Genomic DNA, 20406 nt, shown 5'->3' with positions numbered 1-20406 from the left:
GAATCTGTAGCTTGCCTTGGGTAGTATAGTCATTTTGACAATATTGATTCTTCCAATCCAAGAATATGGTATATCTTTCCATCTGTTTGTGTCATCTTCAGTTTCTTTCATCAGTGTCTCATAGTTTTCGGAGTACAGGTCTTTTGTATCCTTAGGTAGGTTTATTCCTAGGTATTTTATTATTTTTGATGCAATGGTAAATGGGATTGTTTCCTTAATTTCTATTTCTGATCTTCCATTGTTAGTGTATAGAAATGCGACAGATTTCTGTGTATTAATTTTGTATCCTGCAACCTTGCTGAATTCATTGATGATCTCTAGTAGTTTTCTGGTAGTATCTTTAGGATTTTCTATGTGTAGTATCATGTCATCTGCAAACAGTGACAGTTTCACTTCTTCTTTTCCAATTTGGATTCCATTTACGTCTTTTTCTTCTCTGATTGCCATGGCTAGGACTTCCAAAACTATGTTGAATAATAGTGGTGAGAGTGGGCATCCTTGTCTTCTTCCTGATCTTAGAGGAAATGGTGTCAGCTTTTCACTGTTGAGTATGATGTTAGCTGTGGGTTTGCCATATATGACCTTTATTATGTTGAGGTATGATCCCACTATGCCCACTTTCTGGAGAGTTTTTATCATAAATTGGTGTTGAATTTTGTCAAAATCTTTTCCTGCATCTACTGAGATGGTCATATAATTTTTATTCTTCAGTTTGTTAATGTGTATCACACTGATAAGCAGATATTGAAAAATCCTTGCATCCCTGAGATAGATCCCACTTGATCATAGTATATGATCCTTCTAATGTATTGTTGTATTCAGTTTGCTAGTATTTTGTTGAGGATTTTTGCATCTATGTTTGTCAGTGATATTGGTCTATAATTTTTTTGTGTGGTATCTTTGTCTGGTTTTGGCATCAGGGTGATGGTGGTCTCATAGAATGAGTTCAGAAGTATTCCTTCCTCTGCAATTTTTTGGATGAGTTTCAGAAGGATAGGTGTTAATGCTTCTCTAAATGTGTTGTAGAATTCGTCTGTGAAGCCATCTGATCCTGGACTTTTGTTTGTTGGGAGTTTTTATATCACAGATTCAATTTCAGTTCTTGTAATTGGTCTGTTTGTATTTTCTATTTCTTCCTGGTTCAGTCTTGGAAGGTTGTACCTTTCTAAGAGTTTGTCCATTTCTTCTAGGTTGTCCATTTTATTGGCATATAGTTGCTTGTAGTAGTTTCCTATGGTCCTTCATATTTTTGTGGTGTCTGTTGTAACTTTTCCTTTTTTGTTTCTAATTTTATTAATTTGGGCCCTCTTCCTTTTTTTCCTGATGAGTCTGGTGAAAATTTAATCAATTTTGTTTATCTTTTCAAAGAACCAGCTTTTAGTTTCATTGATCTTTTCTGTTGTTTCCTTTGTCTCTATTTCTGCTCTGATCTTTATTTCTTTCCTTCTATTAATTTTGGGTTTTGTTTGTTCTTCTTTCCTCTGTTTGCTTTAGGTATAAGGCTAGGTGGTTTATTTGAGATTTTTCTTGTTTTGCAAGGTAAGCTTGTATCGCTATAAACTTCCCTCTTAGAACTGCTTTTGTTGCGTTCAATAGGTTTTGGATCGTCGTGTTTTTGTTTTCATTTGTCTCTAGGTATTTTCTGACTTTCTCCTTGATTTCTTCAGTGATCCAGGCTCAGCAACTTTAAAGAGATAGGTCTGCGTTACCAGTGTGTGTATGCTCATCTTGCTAATATTTCCTCCTAGAAATGTTTCTCACTTCATTGTGTTAATGGCTGTGTTTTGAAGGAGCCATCACAAAACGTTGTTTTGTTCATTTGTTTATCAAATAGCAAAACCCAAGGGTTATTTTCTAATCTGGTAAATGTGGGATAGATGAGCACAAATATCAAGAATTCTTCCCAAGAAATAAAGCTTGCATTCACTAAACTTATATAGAAAATGTGCATAATGAAATGATGTCATTATCATTCCAAATAAGAACTTAAAAAACATTTTCTTGGCATATCTCTGAATTTTCTCGTGGATTTATAGAGTATTAAATCTTTGAATTTTGTTCTCTTTCAAGAGAAGAAGAATGAGAGAATTCTTCTTCAGGTTCTTTGTGAAATAAGATATAATCAAATGATGAGAGTTTATACATATAAAAATTATAGGACAAATCTTAAAATGTATATAAATATATAGGCAGATATAAAATAAATAATTTCTTAACCACAAAACCCTAAATCCTGAAGGGGATTTAGTACCAAGTATTGTAATGACCATTTTTGGTCAACTAGGTGACTCCCTAAAGTTAATATTTTAACTACTGATTAGATATTTTATCATTTCTGTTATGGACATGTGAAGACGTATAACACTGAGGAAAACTGCAAGTCCAATTAGCCTCAAGAAAGTAGGCAGGTTGGAAGGAAAAGAATAAGCCTATGCCTCATGTATAAAGAGCATATGTTAATTGGGTAGATTTAAAGGAAATTATCTAAGTTCCTTCTTGTAAATCACAAAGACATATGGCATAAGTTACTCAACAGTTTGGAAGCTAACTCCAGCTCTTTGGTTCTTCTGTCTCAGAATCTACCATTAGTCTTTGTGGCTCTACCCTCATCAGACATGTATGGCTTTGAATAGATTTAGATTTTCCAGCACCTGAAATACAGGTTAAGAGCTTTAGAGCTTCAGTGAAGAATGACCACATGCATATGTGCACATGGCTAATTATGAATCTGGTAATTACTGTTTTTTCTAGTCTTATTGTCTAACGTATTAGTGACTTTATTAACATGAAAAACCTTCAGTAAATAATAAAGCTGGAGATAGATCTCTAAAATGAAAAGAATTACTACCAAACCACTTGATAGTTATTTTAATAAATTTCTGTAATAAAGCAAATCATATTAGTATGTGCCATTGGAATTACCAATGAGAAAGGTTTTACAGTCACGAGTACTAGAATCATAACAAGTAAATGAGAAAGCAAAATGCATGAAAACTAGAATTTCTAAGTGTGCTATGACTAGTGGTAATACATACCCATTTTCTATATGCAAAAACAGATAAAATTGTTTGAAATATACTTTAAAGGCAATTGTACATCCATGTACAAATAAAGTGGCATATATATAAGTAAACATGGAACAGGAAAATAAATGAGTCAAGGTTAAATAAGGCTGTCCCTGAATTATAAGTACCCGATAATAAACAATCTATACAGTCTTTGCCCACCTTTTCCATTAGCTGTCATGACAGTCATTGTTTAAAAAATATATATCTTATCCCTTTTTGATAATGGCTGTGTTCAGTAGTGGAGTAGGGGGCAAGCTGTGAAAACACATAGAGCTTAGGGGATCTGACCTCACATAGCCTCTATAGAATGGTAACCTCCTCGAAAAAGAATACTTTCTCCAATACTGACTGGCTTTTTTTTTCCACTGTATTATAACTCCTAAAGATCTACTTACTAGAGACTTTTGGGGGATTAATAAAGAATCTTTAAAAAGTGCTGTAAAATTGTTTGGGCACTTAGAAATTCACGTTTGAGTATGAACAGATTCAACTAAATTGTTCAAGAAACTAAAATTAATTGCACTCAGAGATTTGAAGTTCTATCCCTTGTATACTTTCACTTGTAGAAGAAAGAGATGGAGATCCCAGGCCTGAACTCAGAAAGGAGTGTGGAAAGGGAGTTGGGCCCACAGGGGTAAAGGAAAAGAAACTTCCTTTTACTATGCAGTATGACCCTTATAGAACTGAGACACAGAGCCTAATACTAGTAATGCTCTATTGTTGCTATGATATGATTTAACTTTGACAGGTTACCCTGAAAATCGGTTGATCTTTCTTTCATGTGGAAAACTATGTCCTGCTTAATATATAACCATCTTACACATAGTCTTTGGAGCACTATCCATTTTAGATAGGAACAACCTGTATTGGAACATAAACAAATGTAGATAAATATAAAGAGGTTTTCATATCCAACAAACCAAATTTCTTTGTAATTTACTGATAAAACTGAATAACTTTCATTTTTGTCGCATTTGGAAGGACCCTGCTTATCAGATGACACTTCCCTCTATAGCACGTATATATACTTATACGTATATCTACGTATAGCACATAGATATTTTTAGACATACTGGAAATATTTTTGCAAAGTCAATCTATCAATCAGGTAAAGACCAACTTTGGTAAATGACAACTATAAATGATTAATTCCTTTTTAAGTTTAAGACCTTTGATGCCATATTTTCAGTTGGTAACAATTTCTAAAATTCAGCACAGCTGTGCAGGTACTTTGTAACAACTGTCATGTGCTTGTAAGCATCACAAAACATTGGATCTCGTAAGAATTGAAACTTGTTAAGACAATCTGATGATAGTTTTTATTAAGAATTTGGAAAAAGAAAAAACTATCAATCACTGAACAAGCAAAAAAGTATAAAAGAATTTGGTGAATTATCTTAATATAAGTTTTTCAAATGTGCCAACATTTTGAATAATTTATCTTTACAATTAAGCATTCTATTTCCAATACATATTGATGACATATTTAGTATACATATTTTTACTTTTCCTTTCAAAGGTAATTTTAACTTTGTATTTAATTCTTAAATACTAAGCAATTTAAAAAATGAAGTGTTAATACACAATTTAGACTTCTAATGTCATTTTATACTAAAATAAGGAGGCATAAGACAGGCTTTTATAAAAATGATATAAACAATATCAAGTGGTTACAAATTTAATTTAAATTTGTGATAAAAAATGTGGACACCTCCAGGAAATCCAATGTAAAAAAAAAACTGTCATCTGAAGTGAATTATTAAATATAATTTTAAAGATTTAATGTGTACAAATATTTGTCTCAGGAAAAAAAAGCTTGGTTGAACATTATAGTCCAAGGTTCCTATTGAACTCGAAAGTATTAGGAAGATTGATTCTCCGAACACCAGTGAGAAGTGTGTAGAAGATGGAGGTCACCCTTTGAAAGAAGATCTCTGCGACCTGTGTAAATAGGAGCCCCACAAACACTTCCAACAAGCATAGGTCAGAATAGGGTCATGGCTCCGGGCCCTCTGGACCACTGTTCACCCAGAGGAGTGCTCACCGCGTTAATCTCTCGTCCTTCAGTTCCAGGTCTGCCACTGTGATGAGCTGATCTAGGTTGAATTTAGTGTCAATAATTTCTGCATCCCGAGGAGAATATGTCCCACCTTCTTTCTGCTTCTGCCGAATTCTAATAAAGTCCAAGAAGGGAATATCATAGAAAGCATATGAAATTATATTTAGTTTTCTTAAGACATTAGTCAGATAATTTCTTTGTTGGGATCACTTCCCTGAGTATGTTGCAAATTTGCAGCTACTCAACTCTTTCCTGTTTTAATTCCACAGAATGTATTCTATAATTTTTTAACATGCTGCTTTTAATGAGAATTAGTTCATCAAGGCCTGAGCCACTGGCACATTTAAAATACAGAGCAAATGAGACTGAGGCTGTGAGCTTGTTTCTCCTCCCTCAAGCTGTCTCATATGTTTGTCATAAAAAGGAAATATGCCAGTGTGGACATAGCTCACTGCTATCAGCACCAGTGCTAAAAGACAGTGCTCCACTGTTTTTACATAACGTGAAAATACATAAAAATGTGTTTGAATTGTCTCATTGGCTTTTATAAAAATATTGTCAAATATGTAATATCTAAGTATAATATAACTATACAGATTATGTAATCTAAGAATATAATATATAACCAGAAAACTCAGGTTCAAAAATAAAATCACATGCATCTGCGAATCAAATCAAAGTCTCTTCATTTTGAGCCCTTTTACATGTTTATTTTTATATGACATAGTACGGTACATTATAAAGTAATATTTAGCTATTCTATGTATCTTTTGCACTTCAAACATTTAACATTTATTATGATTTATGTGTTGAGGATGATATAGGAAGTATAAAATATGGTCCTTATCCTCAAGGACATAATTTAGTTGAGAAGTAGAATCTAAATGTAGAAAAAGCATAACAAAAGAGAAAAAAAGTCAAATTACAACTCCTAAAACAGTAATTGATTAGTTATAAAATGTTATATAAGTGATTACAACTATTAGTATTTAGAGGAAATAAAAAGTAGGATTTGACTTGAGTGTTCCAGAATCAGAAGAAGGAGGAAGCACATTTCCAGCTGACTGAACAAAAGCAGAGTTGTATGAAAACTGATGGAATGTTCAGGTGAGAACAGACTCTGTTGGCTGAAGAGCCGTATGTAGGAAAGTTGTAGGGAATAAGAGGGGCCCATTTTCTGCCCACAAAAGGAGTTCATCCTATAAAGAAATGATTTTAGAGCAGGAAAACGATATCAATATGGTGGATGCACATCCCTCAGGGACAAGGACCATATATTACACAACATAACTTTAAAAGTGCCTAAAATAACGACCGCCTCTCACCATCTTCTGGCTGAATCTGAGAACACTTTCTGGTATAAGAAAAATATCTTTCAAGAGCCCTTCGAATTATCCATCAAAATGATAATTTAAAAGATACAAGATGAAACAGAGGATGCTTGGCAAACGGAATACAGGACACCATTCTTCGGATATAGAGTCTATTGAGCTACTTAGAAAATTAGTATAATGGTTATTTTTACAAATGTAAGGTCCCTTTAACTCGGCAATCTACCTTACGAAACTAATTTTAGGATCACAACTAAGGCTTCCCCTGAGGTCCTGTAAACAACGGAAATTTTAAGAGACTGATACCGAGAATTTGAAAAGACACTTGGAAAACACAGTACAGACATTTTGATAAAGTAAACGTGAGGAAAGGGCCCACCGTATAAGGAAGTTGGACATTTTTTTAAGTGTTCTTACTGGAAAAGTGATCTCTTCTGTATAAAATCTGAAATTTAGACCTGATTAAAATATTTTTCAATTAAACCTATCAGAGTTATAAAATATTCAAAAAGATGGAGAAAGCCTGGCAGCTTCTGCTTTTGGGTTACCACTTTGTCTCTCAGCTCTACATCCACACTTCTTTGCCCTGCTTTGTGATACTGAAGTTAGACTCTAACATTTCTCCTTTGCCAGCTGGCTAGACGTTAAACTTTGTCAATAGAGGACACTGCAGTCATCCTGCAAGGCAATAGGGACAGGGAGATACTTCCCTTGAGTGTTCTAGCGCTGCAATATTCTTATTCATTGTGGAAGCCCAGCAGCCCACCTGGGTGAGCACTAGCTGCCTCTTAAGTTCATGCTCTCTCCATCAGTGAAGGATTCCAGGTAGCTCCAGCCCACCCACGCGATCAGGCAAGAGTGGGCTGCTTCCACTGTCTGATTCCAGCCTGCCAACTCTCCAGTAACGATGGGTAGCTTCTACAGATCAGCTCCAGCCCTTCCTCTGTCATATTTCTTTGCACAAAGCTAGGTGATAGGGTTGCGTGTGTCTGTGGTAGCCATTCCATGTCAAACTTGGGAGTGAGATTTCTTCTAGTTCTTTGTTCCTCTATTGTCCACTCTTCCTTAGCCTAGAGAGAGTAGCTTTGTTGCACTTGCTACTTCTGGATCCCTTAGTGTTTTCTCTTACCCCCTTCAGTTGTTAACTATTTTTACTAGTTAACATATTATTAAATGTTTCTCATTAAAGTAACCATTGTGGCTTCTGTCTCCTGATTGGACCATGACTGAATGATGTCCATAAAGCATCTTAGGAATAAGTACAAATAAGTCTTACCTTGCAAATGCAAAAACAGCTGTTCCAAGAAGAATAATTGAAAGGATACACAAAGTGACTGAAAGTATAATCTCTACAGATCTTTCTGAAAGCCCTTCACCTGAAGAGGAAGACATATAAAATCATTAATTATTATTATATGTAATACTACATTGGGTCTCAAAATACAGGAAAAAATTTGGCATATTTCTCAATAATGCTAATGAAGTGTACAGATGTGTTTCTCTTCTCCTAGATCTTCTAACTTTGGAGCTCAATCCTTGGTGCTCTTCTTTTTTTCTATCTAAACTCACATCTTTGGTGAACCTGTGCAGCCTCATGGTTTTAATTTTCATCTATATGATGATGACTACTTAACTGTAATCTAAGGAACTCCCGACCTGTATATCCAATTGCCTACTATATATCTTTATTTAGAAGTGTAATTAAATTTTAAAAATCAAAATTTCCAAAGCTGAACTCCTATTCTTCCCTCCTTTCAACTGCATCTTTCTACATCTTAGTCGATGGCAACTCCATTGTTCTAGTTGCTCAAGCCAAAAATCTTGGAGTCATACTTGACTTTCTCTTTCATAGAACACATCCAAAATCTCTGAGGAAATCCTGTTGGCTCTATGTTTTTCACTAAAAGAAACTAGGGAAACTTGGAGAGATAGTAATTCCAAAGTGTGATTAGGGAACAAAAGGAATTTGGGATATCTAATGGGGCAAGAAAGCTAAGAAATGATCAAAGCCTAATGGTATGGAAAGAACAAAAGATCATCTTGAAGAGGTGGCCAAAGATGGAACAATTTAAACTTTATAATGAATAAAAACTGAAATTGATTGAAATAGATTCAATATAAAAATCCATGAGTTCTAATATTATTCAATGAAAGAGAAATGAAAATTAAAACCAAAAAGGTACTAATTTGTAACCTCTGGTTTTAGCTAAACAACTCTTTTTTTCACTCTAAAAATTTGTAATTAAAGAGATAAAATTAAGCATTTTTTTCCCGTGGCTTTCTCATATGAACTGTTTTTTATGAATTAAAAAATAGCCCCAGTTAAGGAGATAAAGCTCCTTATTAGAGGAGAATTCTGTTTAATAAATGTGGAAGAAATAATAAAATTAGAAATTAATTTTGCATTCCTAATGAAATAATTGACTCAGGTAACAATCATAAGTGTATCTCTAAATGACTAGGAGGAAGGTTGAAAGGCATTTGGATATTTAGGGAATGTCAAACTATCATCTCACAGATTATTTGCTGGTTATAACAAGGGAAAAAACAACTTTCCAGTGAAAGGTCCTTCTGTCATTACCACTAAACTTACTGATCAATTTTAACATCACTGAAAATGTGACAACCAGGTATTATACACCTCCTGATGTGAGGTATTTTGATCTACGCAGCAACACCTGTAAAGTAGCCCTGCCAAAAATGTTCATTGTGAATATTCAAACCTTTAGATCTTATCTCTAATTTATAAGAAAGTAGGAAAAGGAGTTAATGACACCAATAAAAAGCAATCAGACAAATTCAAAATATGGAACCTCTTGATCCTGTTTTAAACTACAAAGAAAAAAATCAGAGGATGCTTTGAAACTATATATATATATATATAGTTTTACATAATATCAAGGATTTATCATTAATTTTGTTGAACTGCAACAATATAACATACTTATTAGAGAAATATGCTAAACTGTTTTGGAGTGGAATATATAATGCTTTCTGTGATTTACTTTAAAATACTTCAGAAACAAAATGAAAAATGTGTAATTAAAACATGTGGCAAACCATTAAAAGTTATTAAATTAATAGGTATTTGGGGGTTCATTATACAAAACTTTCGTGTACGCTCTACTCACTTCTCACTACCTCTGCTGCAAGCATCCTGATCAAGGCGACCGTCCTGTTTTGCATGAATTGTCGTATGGACACCTAACAAGTCTTCCTGTATCCACCCTGTCCTCTTTCCATCTATTCGCAACATAGTAGCAAGAGTAATGATTTTAAAACATTACCTGTCTACTTAAAATCCTCCTTATCTCTCACAGGCAAAATCCAAAGTCCTTCCAATGGCCTATGGCCATAGGTTAATGGCCTCTGGTTCCCTGTTATCTGTTTGACTTCCCTTCCAATCTCCACCTTGCTTACAACTCTGGAGCCAGACTGGCCTCCCTATTGTTCTTGGGACACACCAGGTAACTCTTGATACAGGGCTTTTGGCCAGCTTCTTCCTGTGCATAGAAATGTATTTCTCTTATAGATCTGCCTGGGTAGCCATTTCATTACCATAAGGAATTTGCTCAAATATCACCTAGTCAGTGAAGCCTACACTGACCACCTCTTACGGACTGAATGTATGTGTCCCTCCAAAATTCATATGTTGAAGCCCTAACACAAATACAGTGTGACAGTATTTGAGTAAGGAAGTAATTAATGCTATATGAGGTCACAAGGGTTGGGCTCTAATCTGATAGAATTAGTGTCCTTTTAAGAAGAGACACCAGAAAGCTAGTTCTCTCCCTCCGAGTGCACATGCTGAGGAAAGGCCAAATAAGGACATAGCGAGAAGGAGGCATTCTGCAAGCCAGGAAGAAAGCCCTTACCACATACTGAAGTGGCTGGAAGCTTACCTTTGATTTCTTGCCTCCAGAACTGTGAGAAAATAAACTTCTGTTGTTTAAGCCACTCAGTCTATAGTATTTGTTATGGCAGCCCAAGCAGACTAAGACATTACCATATTTAAGATTGAAAGCTGCAACTCCTTCACTTCCTGCCTTCCCCCTTCTACCTCCTCTACACTCTGTTCTACTTTTTCTTTTCTCCATAGCCCTTTGTAACATCTTATAATTCATTTATTTATTATCTTATTGTTTATTACCTGTCCAGAATGTAAGATCCCTGAGGACAGGACTCTTTGTTGTTCAAAACTGTATTCCAAGTCCTGAGAACAGTATCAGGCACATAGCAAATGCTCAATAAATAGTTTCTAAATTTACTGATATATAAAAATATCGATTTTGAAGTATATTAGAAATTAAAAATTTTCAGGTTGAAGATTAGGCATTAAACCAAATAAGAATATATGTTATTAATTATTTTGATACAACTAGTAATTATAATTATAACCAATTTTAAGTTATATAATGTATAATTTTACTGTAGAAAGTATTAAAGTCAAGTGACAAAACAGGTTAACTATCTGTAAAATACGCAGGGGTTAATGTCTTTTCTTCCCTGGATTGGTGCTTATGAAATGTTAATACTATGAAAGAGTTTCTGTGGCTATTCTGCATGGTGGATTTGAATGAACACTGAATCCTGAACAGTTATCAGAGTTTCATGGTCATCTAGAATCGCCAGCTAAATTTAGAAGACTCTAAAGGGGCATGTAGCTCATAAAGTATTTTAGATACACCTTTTTCATACATTAAAATATAAATGGTTTGTTTCATGAATTTTCACATGCTGACTCCTAACTGGATATGCTTGGGAAAGGAAACATGAAGATGAATAGAATCATCTTTATCAAGTAGTATTGAGTCACTGGACCTTGGAACCTAGTGGGGAAAAAATGATTTCATAGACCACAAAAAATTTTCAGATTAGATTACCATTTCAAAGCACTAGCCAAGTGAAGTGAGGAAATGACATATGATGTATTAATAAACAATAGGTAATCCTTTGGGCACATGTATTACAAATGTACTACTAGGAAAGGACAAAATGTACTATGACTGTCCAGCACAAATTTTGATTCACTGCTATGCATGTACCCACAGAGCATTACCAGTACAGAATGAAGTCATTTCTCTAAATCCTTTCACAGAAAACAAAACTCTTTCACTTAAAAATATAAACATGATTCTTTTTGTAACGTGTACATTTCCTGATTAGACTTAAAATCTATTGAAAGGTCAAATTAAATTGTTTTATGTGCATAACAGAATGTACTACTGTAGTAATTAAGCAAATCATAATTATAAAGCACTACCTAATTTTTCATAGTATTATCTTTTGATTATCATTATTTAAACTCCTCTATGGATCTGACTTTTTAATGCAGCTTTATATCTCTAAGAAGCTTGAACTAAATGAGTTATAAAGCTCCTAGGATAATGCCCGGCTCTTGATATAGGTACTTACTGCATGAAAGATCATCTTCTTAATATTATTATTAATCTTAAAAGAAAACAACTTCTTATAACAGAACTTAAGTATAAAAAGTTCTTCTCTTTTAGCCCAGTATTAGCCATCCAGAATATTCAAATACTGCACAAAGAACTTACTAAAGTTCTCAATTTCATAATTCAAGAAATGTAAATTAAAATACCCTAAATAAATGTTTTTTAATACATCATATTGGCAAAATATTAGAAGTAGATAATAAACAGTGGCCAGGTTGCAAAGTCATACTTAGTCATTGTTAAAACAAACAAAAAGGAATTATTGCATCTTTATGTGTAAAAACAGTATACTTATGTATGAATGTTAGCCTCAGAAAGCTAAGATGAGCAGGTGCAAAGAGAACAGCTAGAAATAATTTAAAATGTTGAGAAGAGAAAATGGTACAGCAAAGATAGGAAGTCTGTGGGAACAGAAAAATCAGAAATAGTAATGAAATCAAAAGCTACTTGGGCACTTAGTGATTTCCAGGCAACGCAGTACAGTGGTTATAAGCACAGCACTGCCTGAAGTCAGGTTGCCTGGGTCTAAAAGCTGGTGCTGCCACTTCCTAGCTCTGTAACCTTGGGCAAGATGCTTAAAGACCCAGCTTCAGATTTCTTACCAGTAAATTGGGGATACCTATAAACAGGAAATCGTGTTATAGGGTTGTAGTGAAAAATACATGAGGTTATATACAAAAAAAATCATAAAGGGCTTGTCACATAAATAATGTTTCATATCTTTATTAATAACATTTCATAGTCATGAATCTGTCCATTCATCTGATTTAATCTCCCAGTTAGCTTATGAAGTAGGTATTATTATTCTCATTTTGGAAATAAGATTGCAGAAGTTAATTTGTTAAGTAACTAACCCAAGGTCACATAAATTCCATATATGCCAAAACTGCCTGAAATATGCTTGTCTGACTACAGAGTTTACGAGGTTCACCATCACATTGCCACTGCCTCATTAACATCATAAAACCTTCCCCTGCTCCTCTGGTGTCCCGGGGGCAAGTGATCCTTTTGCTGCAAAAAATATATAGTGACTGACTCCCTATCTCTGTTCCCAAGTGAGCATATTGGAACTTTTCATTGTTAGCACAGTAATTAAATGAGAAGTATTATGACAAAAGAAAACAATCACAGAGCGCCTTTGCCATGAGGTTTAAGGTTTCAACTTGTTCAGTTTTAATGAAGCCCTGTGAGGTGCAGAAAGCAGTGTCTGGTTTTCAAATCACAGGAATCCTCTATAATTAAACCTTGCAATCAAAACATTGCCTACAAGCAGTTTCCATAAACTGATGTGCCTAAGGGGGTTTCTTAAAAAAAAATTTAAGAAGGATTCTTGGGAATTTTCTTAATAAAAATCCTAATGCTCAATCCTGAGTGAAAACAAAATCAAGTAAGTTGTAAGTATTTCTTTAGGGTCAAAATGATGGCACATCTCATTTCCCATTATTCCTACAGGCTACAAAGATTTCCCAACGTGCAAACCTCTTCCAGGTTATCAATCCTTACTCAGCAAAGCCCTGTCTGGCCCCTTCTTACTTGTACTGCTGTTAGCCTTTTTCCCAAAACTTAAGCCTTTTAGTTCATCAGTGATTCTTTGCCCCTAATTTTAACATCCAAATAATATCTCTGACAGGCACAACCACTATCAAAATGGTCTGTCTTGTAAATGTATGTCCTATACTAACTTAGAAACACAGCTTTGCAAAGGCACTTAAATCCTTAAGATTGTATTGATAGGCGACTCAACTTGAAGCTCCTTGCCTGTGGTGTGCAAAATACCAGTACATCCATTGGTGGTTTGATGACCTAGATGGGACCTAGACTTTTTTCACTGAAGTGTGAGATGCACACCTAAGTGTTGGGCAGACCTGTTAGAAATGCTGGGAGCCACTAGCCTGTTGCAAATGCTGTCCTATATCCCAATACATGACATGTTTGAGAGAAAAAAAGGACTCAATCATCCTTTGTATGCTTACAATGACACCAATGCATTTTACTGTTTGCTTGCCTCCATTCTTATAGCCATGAAACCATTCTTGCCATTGACCACCGCCCACTGTAGAAACAGTCAACTTTATTTCCTTTTTGGGTCCTTCTACTATATCCTCCTCGGCAATGTTCTTTTCCCAAAAACTCTATGACTCCATGGCCTTTTATTAATGCCAATTATAGACCAGCACCTCTTCTGGAGGGTGTTCTTTGGTTCCTGACTCAAGAGTGAATCTGATATACACAGAACCACAATATCCAATAGCCAGGTAGAAAATTAATATGAGGCCAGAAATCGATGGTGTTACATCCATTAACCAGCAAAATGACTGGGCTACTTTGATGGACATCAAGGAATTCTGCTCCTGTGGTACACACCATATTCCAAATCTGAACATTTCATTTCACCACAACTGAGGGTTGCACTCCTTTTAATTTCCTCCACTCCTGCCCGGCACTATTTTCCTAGCTACAAATAACTATCTAGATAGCAGAATTTTATGTGGTCAATTGGAATAAGGATTAGAGAGCAAACTCCTATTATAAAGCTGCTATCTATCAGGAGAGAGCCCATGGGAGGCCACCCTAAGGAGGAGCCTGAAAGGCTATCCTGGTGTCACTGGTCTCCAAATAGCATATGAACCCTGAAAAATTGATTGTAGATACGTGGGACTCTTCCTTGTCACAACCCCTTACCAACCCAATGGCATTTCACTGACTGTGCCCAGCCTGTGTTTCCCTAGTCCCTCCTGTTCTGACCTTGACAGGATCTGGTGCTCTGCCGTTCATTATACATCTTACATCCCCTTACACTCCTGCTGGTACCAGGGCACACAAACATTAGCACCTGGATGACTTGGGTGGTGGTGATGATTCCAAAAGGGGAATCAGAGAACTGATGATGTATTTCTTCTATCTTCTAGAATTACTTATTGTATTCCACTGCCTTGGCTGAGAGACAAAGAAAGAAAGAGAAGACCGTCGCTGAGGGACATCTTGAGACTACCTGTGGCCAAAGTGATGGACGAGGCCCATCCTTGGCCAAAGGGAAGCCATTTAGCAGAATCTGGGAATCACGTCCCTGTACACCATGGTTCCTGATGCTTGGTTTCCCTCCTCTTTCGTTCCTATTAACCTAGATGTCTCAACTTTACCTTTCAGATAATTGGCTGAATATGTTGTCCTCATATCCATAATCTACATAAAACCAGCAAGCTATGAGATGAACAGCAAACAACACAACAAAGTGATCTCTTTTTAGCACCGCATCCTCAAAATATCATCTCTCTAAGACATATGAGCTAATCCACTTGTACTATGTTTCTTATCTTCCATCGGTAAATATACCGGGTCACCATTTAGCTTTGATAATACGTAGTTTCTGAATGCTGTAACCTAAAGGAAGTTAAGTTGATGCCATCAAAACATGTACTGTGGTGGTGTCAGGGTGTGATAAACTCACCTATCAAATGCAGAAACGCTTGACACAACTCCAAAACCACAAGTCTAGTCAGCTGATTTAAAAATGATTACGTAAAATTAGTCAAACCAGTGATTTTATGGAATTTAAGCAGACAGCACAGCCAACGAAATCTATGTTATTCCCCTATAAACATTAATGTAGCAAACCGTGTGCCCCTTCATTTCTTCAAGGTCCAAAGTTTCCTTAACTAAGTGGAGGCTGCAGAAACTGGTTTATACAATTAATGTTCCACAACCAGATGAGACTTTCTAACTGAAAAGGGTGGAACATTTTCCGTCTTCTTCCAGCCATAATTATCACTGAAATCTATTGCATTCATGATATACTGTGGATCAGAACAACACACAAAGTTCCACACTCTCAGAGCCTGACACAGAGGAAACAGAAAGCTGTGATTTACTCAGAGAAGTCCTAGGGAAACAATTTCTCCTAAGGAAATATATTTTTAAAATCTTCCCTTATAACTCATCCAAAAAGAAGCTATTAAGCATTGAACACTTTATAACTATAAAATATTAATATCTTTACCTATATTATTTTACACAGATCTTTCAAGGCAGGTAATATCACCATTTTCCAAACAAGGAAACTGAGGTTTGTAGAAATTATTTTCTCAAGTGGTAGAGCCAAGATTTGAATCCAGGTCTAAATCCTGCATTTTTATCATAATGGTTGTAAAATTTGTGCCGGCAGAGCCACGTAATTACTTAATCTGGGCCACGGTTTCCTCGTCTGTAAAGTGGAACTAACACTGACACCTAACAGGGTTTCTGAACCTCAGCACTATTGACTGTGGGTTAGATAACGCTTTGCTGGAGGGGCTGTCCTATGCACTGTAGGATAGGTAGCAGCATCCCTGGCCTCCCCGCTCACTAGATGCCACTAGCTCAGCCTGCACAATTGTGACAACCCAACCAAAAATGGCTCCAGACATTGCCTAATGTCCCCTGGAGAGTAAAATCACTGGTTGAGAACCACTGACCTAAATTAAAGGACAGCTGTGAAGAGCCCATCAGTGAATACATACAAAGAGCCTCAGAGTATGTCTGGCCCAGAATATTTAATGTTAGATAGGTTGGTGGTGAAGAAGGACGAGGGGAGGAGGGGGAAGAGAAGAAGTAGTAGCCATAGTAGGGAGAGCAGGAGGGGGTGAGGAAGGGGGAGAAAAGGAAGAAGAAGAAGAAATATACTTGCATCTGACTAATTGTATTGATGTTTTATTCAGGCCTGACTGGGTGTATATAATTGAAAAACTCAGAGTTGATCAGAAAGAAAATAAAATTTAAAAAGACAGGTAGGCTTCTATCTTTTAGGATTATTTCAGGAAAGTTTCCATCATCCTTTTTCTTTTTTTATGAAGTAAAAATGTTCTACATATAAGATTACATATTAAACAGCCAAATAAATATTTGCTTAGTGTAATATTCCACACATCAGCCTAGACCAAATACCATATTGAAGTCTATGTCCAGATTTGAATAGATGGAACGTCCATCACTTAAAAGAGTATTATAAATACTATTTTTTCCTTAGGATAATTAACCTTGAAATGATTTTATCCTTGAGAACATTCGTCATGGCTTAATACATTTACTAATGAATGTTACAGCTGTGATTAGCGTGTTGAGATTATAAATGAAATTAACTACAAAATATGTCTTACCTAAAGTCTTAACAGGATCAGAGTAATCAGAGTCAGTAAATTGTCCCATGACATTTGTGGCTCTAAATTTAAACCTATGAAATAAAAAACAACAACAATTTACATACCATATGACTTTTTTTTTCTATGAATAATTTAACAAATGGCTGTGAAAAAGACAGTTTTGTTAAAGAGAAAGTTAACTTACAAAGCGTAAACTTGGAAATCAGTCACCATCAGGACAAATAAATAATATCTTTACTTGAAATTATCTTGTACATGGACCTCTTGAACTTCATGAGAGAGTGACCAAAAATTTGACCAGACTCATGAAGAGTCAGCAGGTTAATCAAATGAAGTAGATCACCTCCTTCATGGATTTATTTGGATGAAACCACTGAATGTCTGCACAAGCACACTTTATAAATATAAAGCATAATAACTTATACCTCAGCCACCTTGGAAAATGCCAATAAGCCAGGTTTAGAATAGTCATATAAAACTCATCCTGTTCAAATACAAACAAATGAAGAACAGTGCTTCTTAATTCCGAGTGTGCACTTTTCACTTTCTGTGCTTTCATGACATATGAAATACAAGATGGATGCAGAAGAAAGTCAATCTTAAAAATCACCGATTGATTCTGTCACCACAGAGACAACCGAAATTTACCTTATTTTAAAACTATGGGACTTCCCTGGTGACACAGTGGTTAAGAATCTGCCTGCCAATGTAGGGGACATGGGTTCAAGCCCCAGTCCAGGAAGATCCCACAGGCCTTGGACCAACTAAACCCGTGCACCACAGCTACTGAGCCTGTGCTCTAGAGCTCACGAGCCACAACTACTGAGGCTGCATGCCACAACTACTGAAGTCCGTGCTCCTAGAGTCCATGCTCTGCAACAAGAGAAGCCACCATGGTGAGAAGCCTGTGCACCGCAACGAAGAGTAGCCCCCGCTCGCCACAACTAGAGAAAGCCCGCGGGCAGTAACGAAGACCCAACGCAGCCAAAAATAAATTTATTTAAAAAAGGAAATCTTTAAAAAAACAAAACTATGAACCTACAAGAATTTTAAAATATAAAACCAATCTAGATTAATAAATTGTACTTCATAATTTAATCCCTACTCTTCTCAAATTCTTACGATTTTATGGATTATATGAAATGTTTTGGAAAAAATGTAAAATCAACAATTCTTGGATAAATATTAAACTTTGTGGTATATCATTTCTGTAACTGTTATCGTATGATGATTAATTTCAGGCCATAACTTAGTAACCCAAGTAATTGTACTTAATAACAGATAATAGAGCATTCTTTTTTCAAATGCCTAACTTCTCTAACTTTTCTAATGTTAACTTGTCCTAGGATGTTTATGAAGAACTTAACAGTGCTTTAGCAGGCAAAAATGAAACTAGCTGTATTTTTCAAATTTAGTAGTAAAAATTGTATTTTGAAAATTAAATAATTTAAATAATTAAAAAACTATAGTCATGACACAAAATAACAGTCAATTTAGTAGGAGAAAAATAACCAATTTAGCAAAGCATTTAATAAAGCTAACATATCAGCATTGGTTTTTATATTAGATTATTATAATCTATACAATACCAAATATTAAAGTGAATTGTAAAGATTTCAATTCCTCATTCAGTTGTTTGATAGTATGAAAAGCTGAAAATGATTGCTATGACTGAGGTAAACTGAAGCCATAATTAACTGAAAGAAGAGGATCATGTTTCTAAAAACCTGACATTAGCATGCACGGCAGAGAAATGAGTGAAAAACACAAAATAGTACACATTCGTCACACTGCCCTTTACAGAAAGAATTAAATTCTACCTGTGTTCTCCAATTTGCACATTTTTCATATTGCCCTTAGTCACTTAACACGTCAAACCATAATTACTTTTAAGCTTGCCTACTTTCCCTACAACCGTATGTTTACGGGATATAAGGACAATGCCTTGTTGATCTTTATCATGCATTAGGTCACAATACATTATGGATGCCCAGCACTTACTGGAAAGATGACAGGAGAGGTAGATGGATGATGAAAGTTGTCAGCTAACTTGCTAACATGATGCACAGTAAGCGTAAACTATACTTACAAGTATTGCTTTTTTGGTTTCAGAGGTCCATTGCAGATTTTGTCTTCATTGCCAGGAATCATACATGCGTTATCAGCACCTATGATGTAAATTTCTTCATTGCCACTAAACTTTGTCTTTTCCTCTGTACATGGGGGATTAGGAAAGCCTTCATTTGTAAAATATGGCCTTGGCTTATTAAAATATGCATCATACCACTTTGTTACATTTCCATCATGCTGAGCTATTTTCAGAAAAAAGAATAATGATTACAAGTAATATCCAAATGTATTTTCACATTTATAAAGGGTGTTTCTATAATTGCATGAGGAAAACCTGGATGCAACATCTGTCACTCTATGAACCACCAGGGATGATTCAGCTGATCTACCTGGATAATTAGGGAACCCTATCCATTCCCATCACACATGAATCCATAGGCATTGTGGAGAATGACTTCTCGGAGAAAAAACATTCCTCAGTCAAGGGTAACTAACTCTCTTTCACACCTCCAAAGAAGCTATCAAGACTCCATCCTGCCAAACTCAACACAATCCTACCAGCATATGGAATAAATGAATCACATATTTTAACCATGCCTTTTTAAATTCTGGTAAAATATTTTAGGCATATATTAATGATCAGTAATATTAATGATAATAAATTAATAATAATATTGACAATCTATTAAACTCAAGAGATGTATAATAATCAGGAGTCAACCTCATATTACTAATTTTGAGTTGAAATGTCTTTAGCATTCAGCAGTTCACACACTGCAATTTGACAAGATAAGCTGGCATGTGATGATACCTCCTGCTTCTGCTACAAGCACCTGTACATTTTTGATTGGTCCATGGTCATCATTATAGTAACATATTGGCATTCTGATTGTAATTGTTGTTGAAGTCACAAGAAGTTTTCCCGTGGCATCATAAATAGGGGTTGGTTTGGTTTTTGGTCGCGCTGGAGCTATAAACAAAGAAGAAATATCACTACCAATTCATTTTTTGTTTCTGCAGAGAAAATCATTTTGAATTCTCCTTTCATGCAGTAATTTACAGATAAAGTGATGACAAATATAAATAACAAATGAAACAGATTTCTGTTTGGATACAGCAGATATTTAGCAATTATTACCTCCTAATGGTATAATTATATATTTGAGACTTGCCTAAGATAATGGGACCCAGGTGTGATTTTCAGACATCTGACTCCTCTTTATATATTAAAGAAATTCAAACTGTATTTATAATTTTCACAAATGCATTAAATCATACTAGTATTTT

At 35.3% G+C, this 20406-nt stretch overlaps 2 protein-coding genes across 2 annotated transcripts in view; one reads left to right on the top strand and one right to left on the bottom strand.

The window, feature by feature from the left end:
• Positions 1-15822, top strand: part of LIN7A (lin-7 homolog A, crumbs cell polarity complex component) — a 399161-nt gene extending 383339 nt beyond the window's left edge. The window contains exon 6 of the mRNA XM_060025314.1: positions 14824-15822. The gene's annotated coding sequence lies outside the window, so the exon portion shown is untranslated. The remainder of the gene's footprint in view (positions 1-14823) is intronic.
• PTPRQ (protein tyrosine phosphatase receptor type Q) overlaps positions 1-20406 on the bottom strand; it is a 196617-nt gene that overhangs the window by 37865 nt on the left and 138346 nt on the right. The window contains exons 31-35 of the mRNA XM_060025305.1: positions 19931-20089; positions 19139-19361; positions 17047-17120; positions 7735-7834; positions 5113-5241 (exon numbers count right to left, since the gene is read on the bottom strand). Of these exons, the coding sequence (XP_059881288.1) occupies positions 5113-5241; positions 7735-7834; positions 17047-17120; positions 19139-19361; positions 19931-20089 (685 nt within the window). The remainder of the gene's footprint in view (positions 1-5112; positions 5242-7734; positions 7835-17046; positions 17121-19138; positions 19362-19930; positions 20090-20406) is intronic.

Source organism: Delphinus delphis, chromosome 11 (assembly GCF_949987515.2).
Source record: "Delphinus delphis chromosome 11, mDelDel1.2, whole genome shotgun sequence".
In the NCBI taxonomy this organism is placed as follows: Eukaryota; Metazoa; Chordata; class Mammalia; order Artiodactyla; family Delphinidae; genus Delphinus; species Delphinus delphis.
This window is presented reverse-complemented; position numbering and strand designations above follow the sequence as displayed.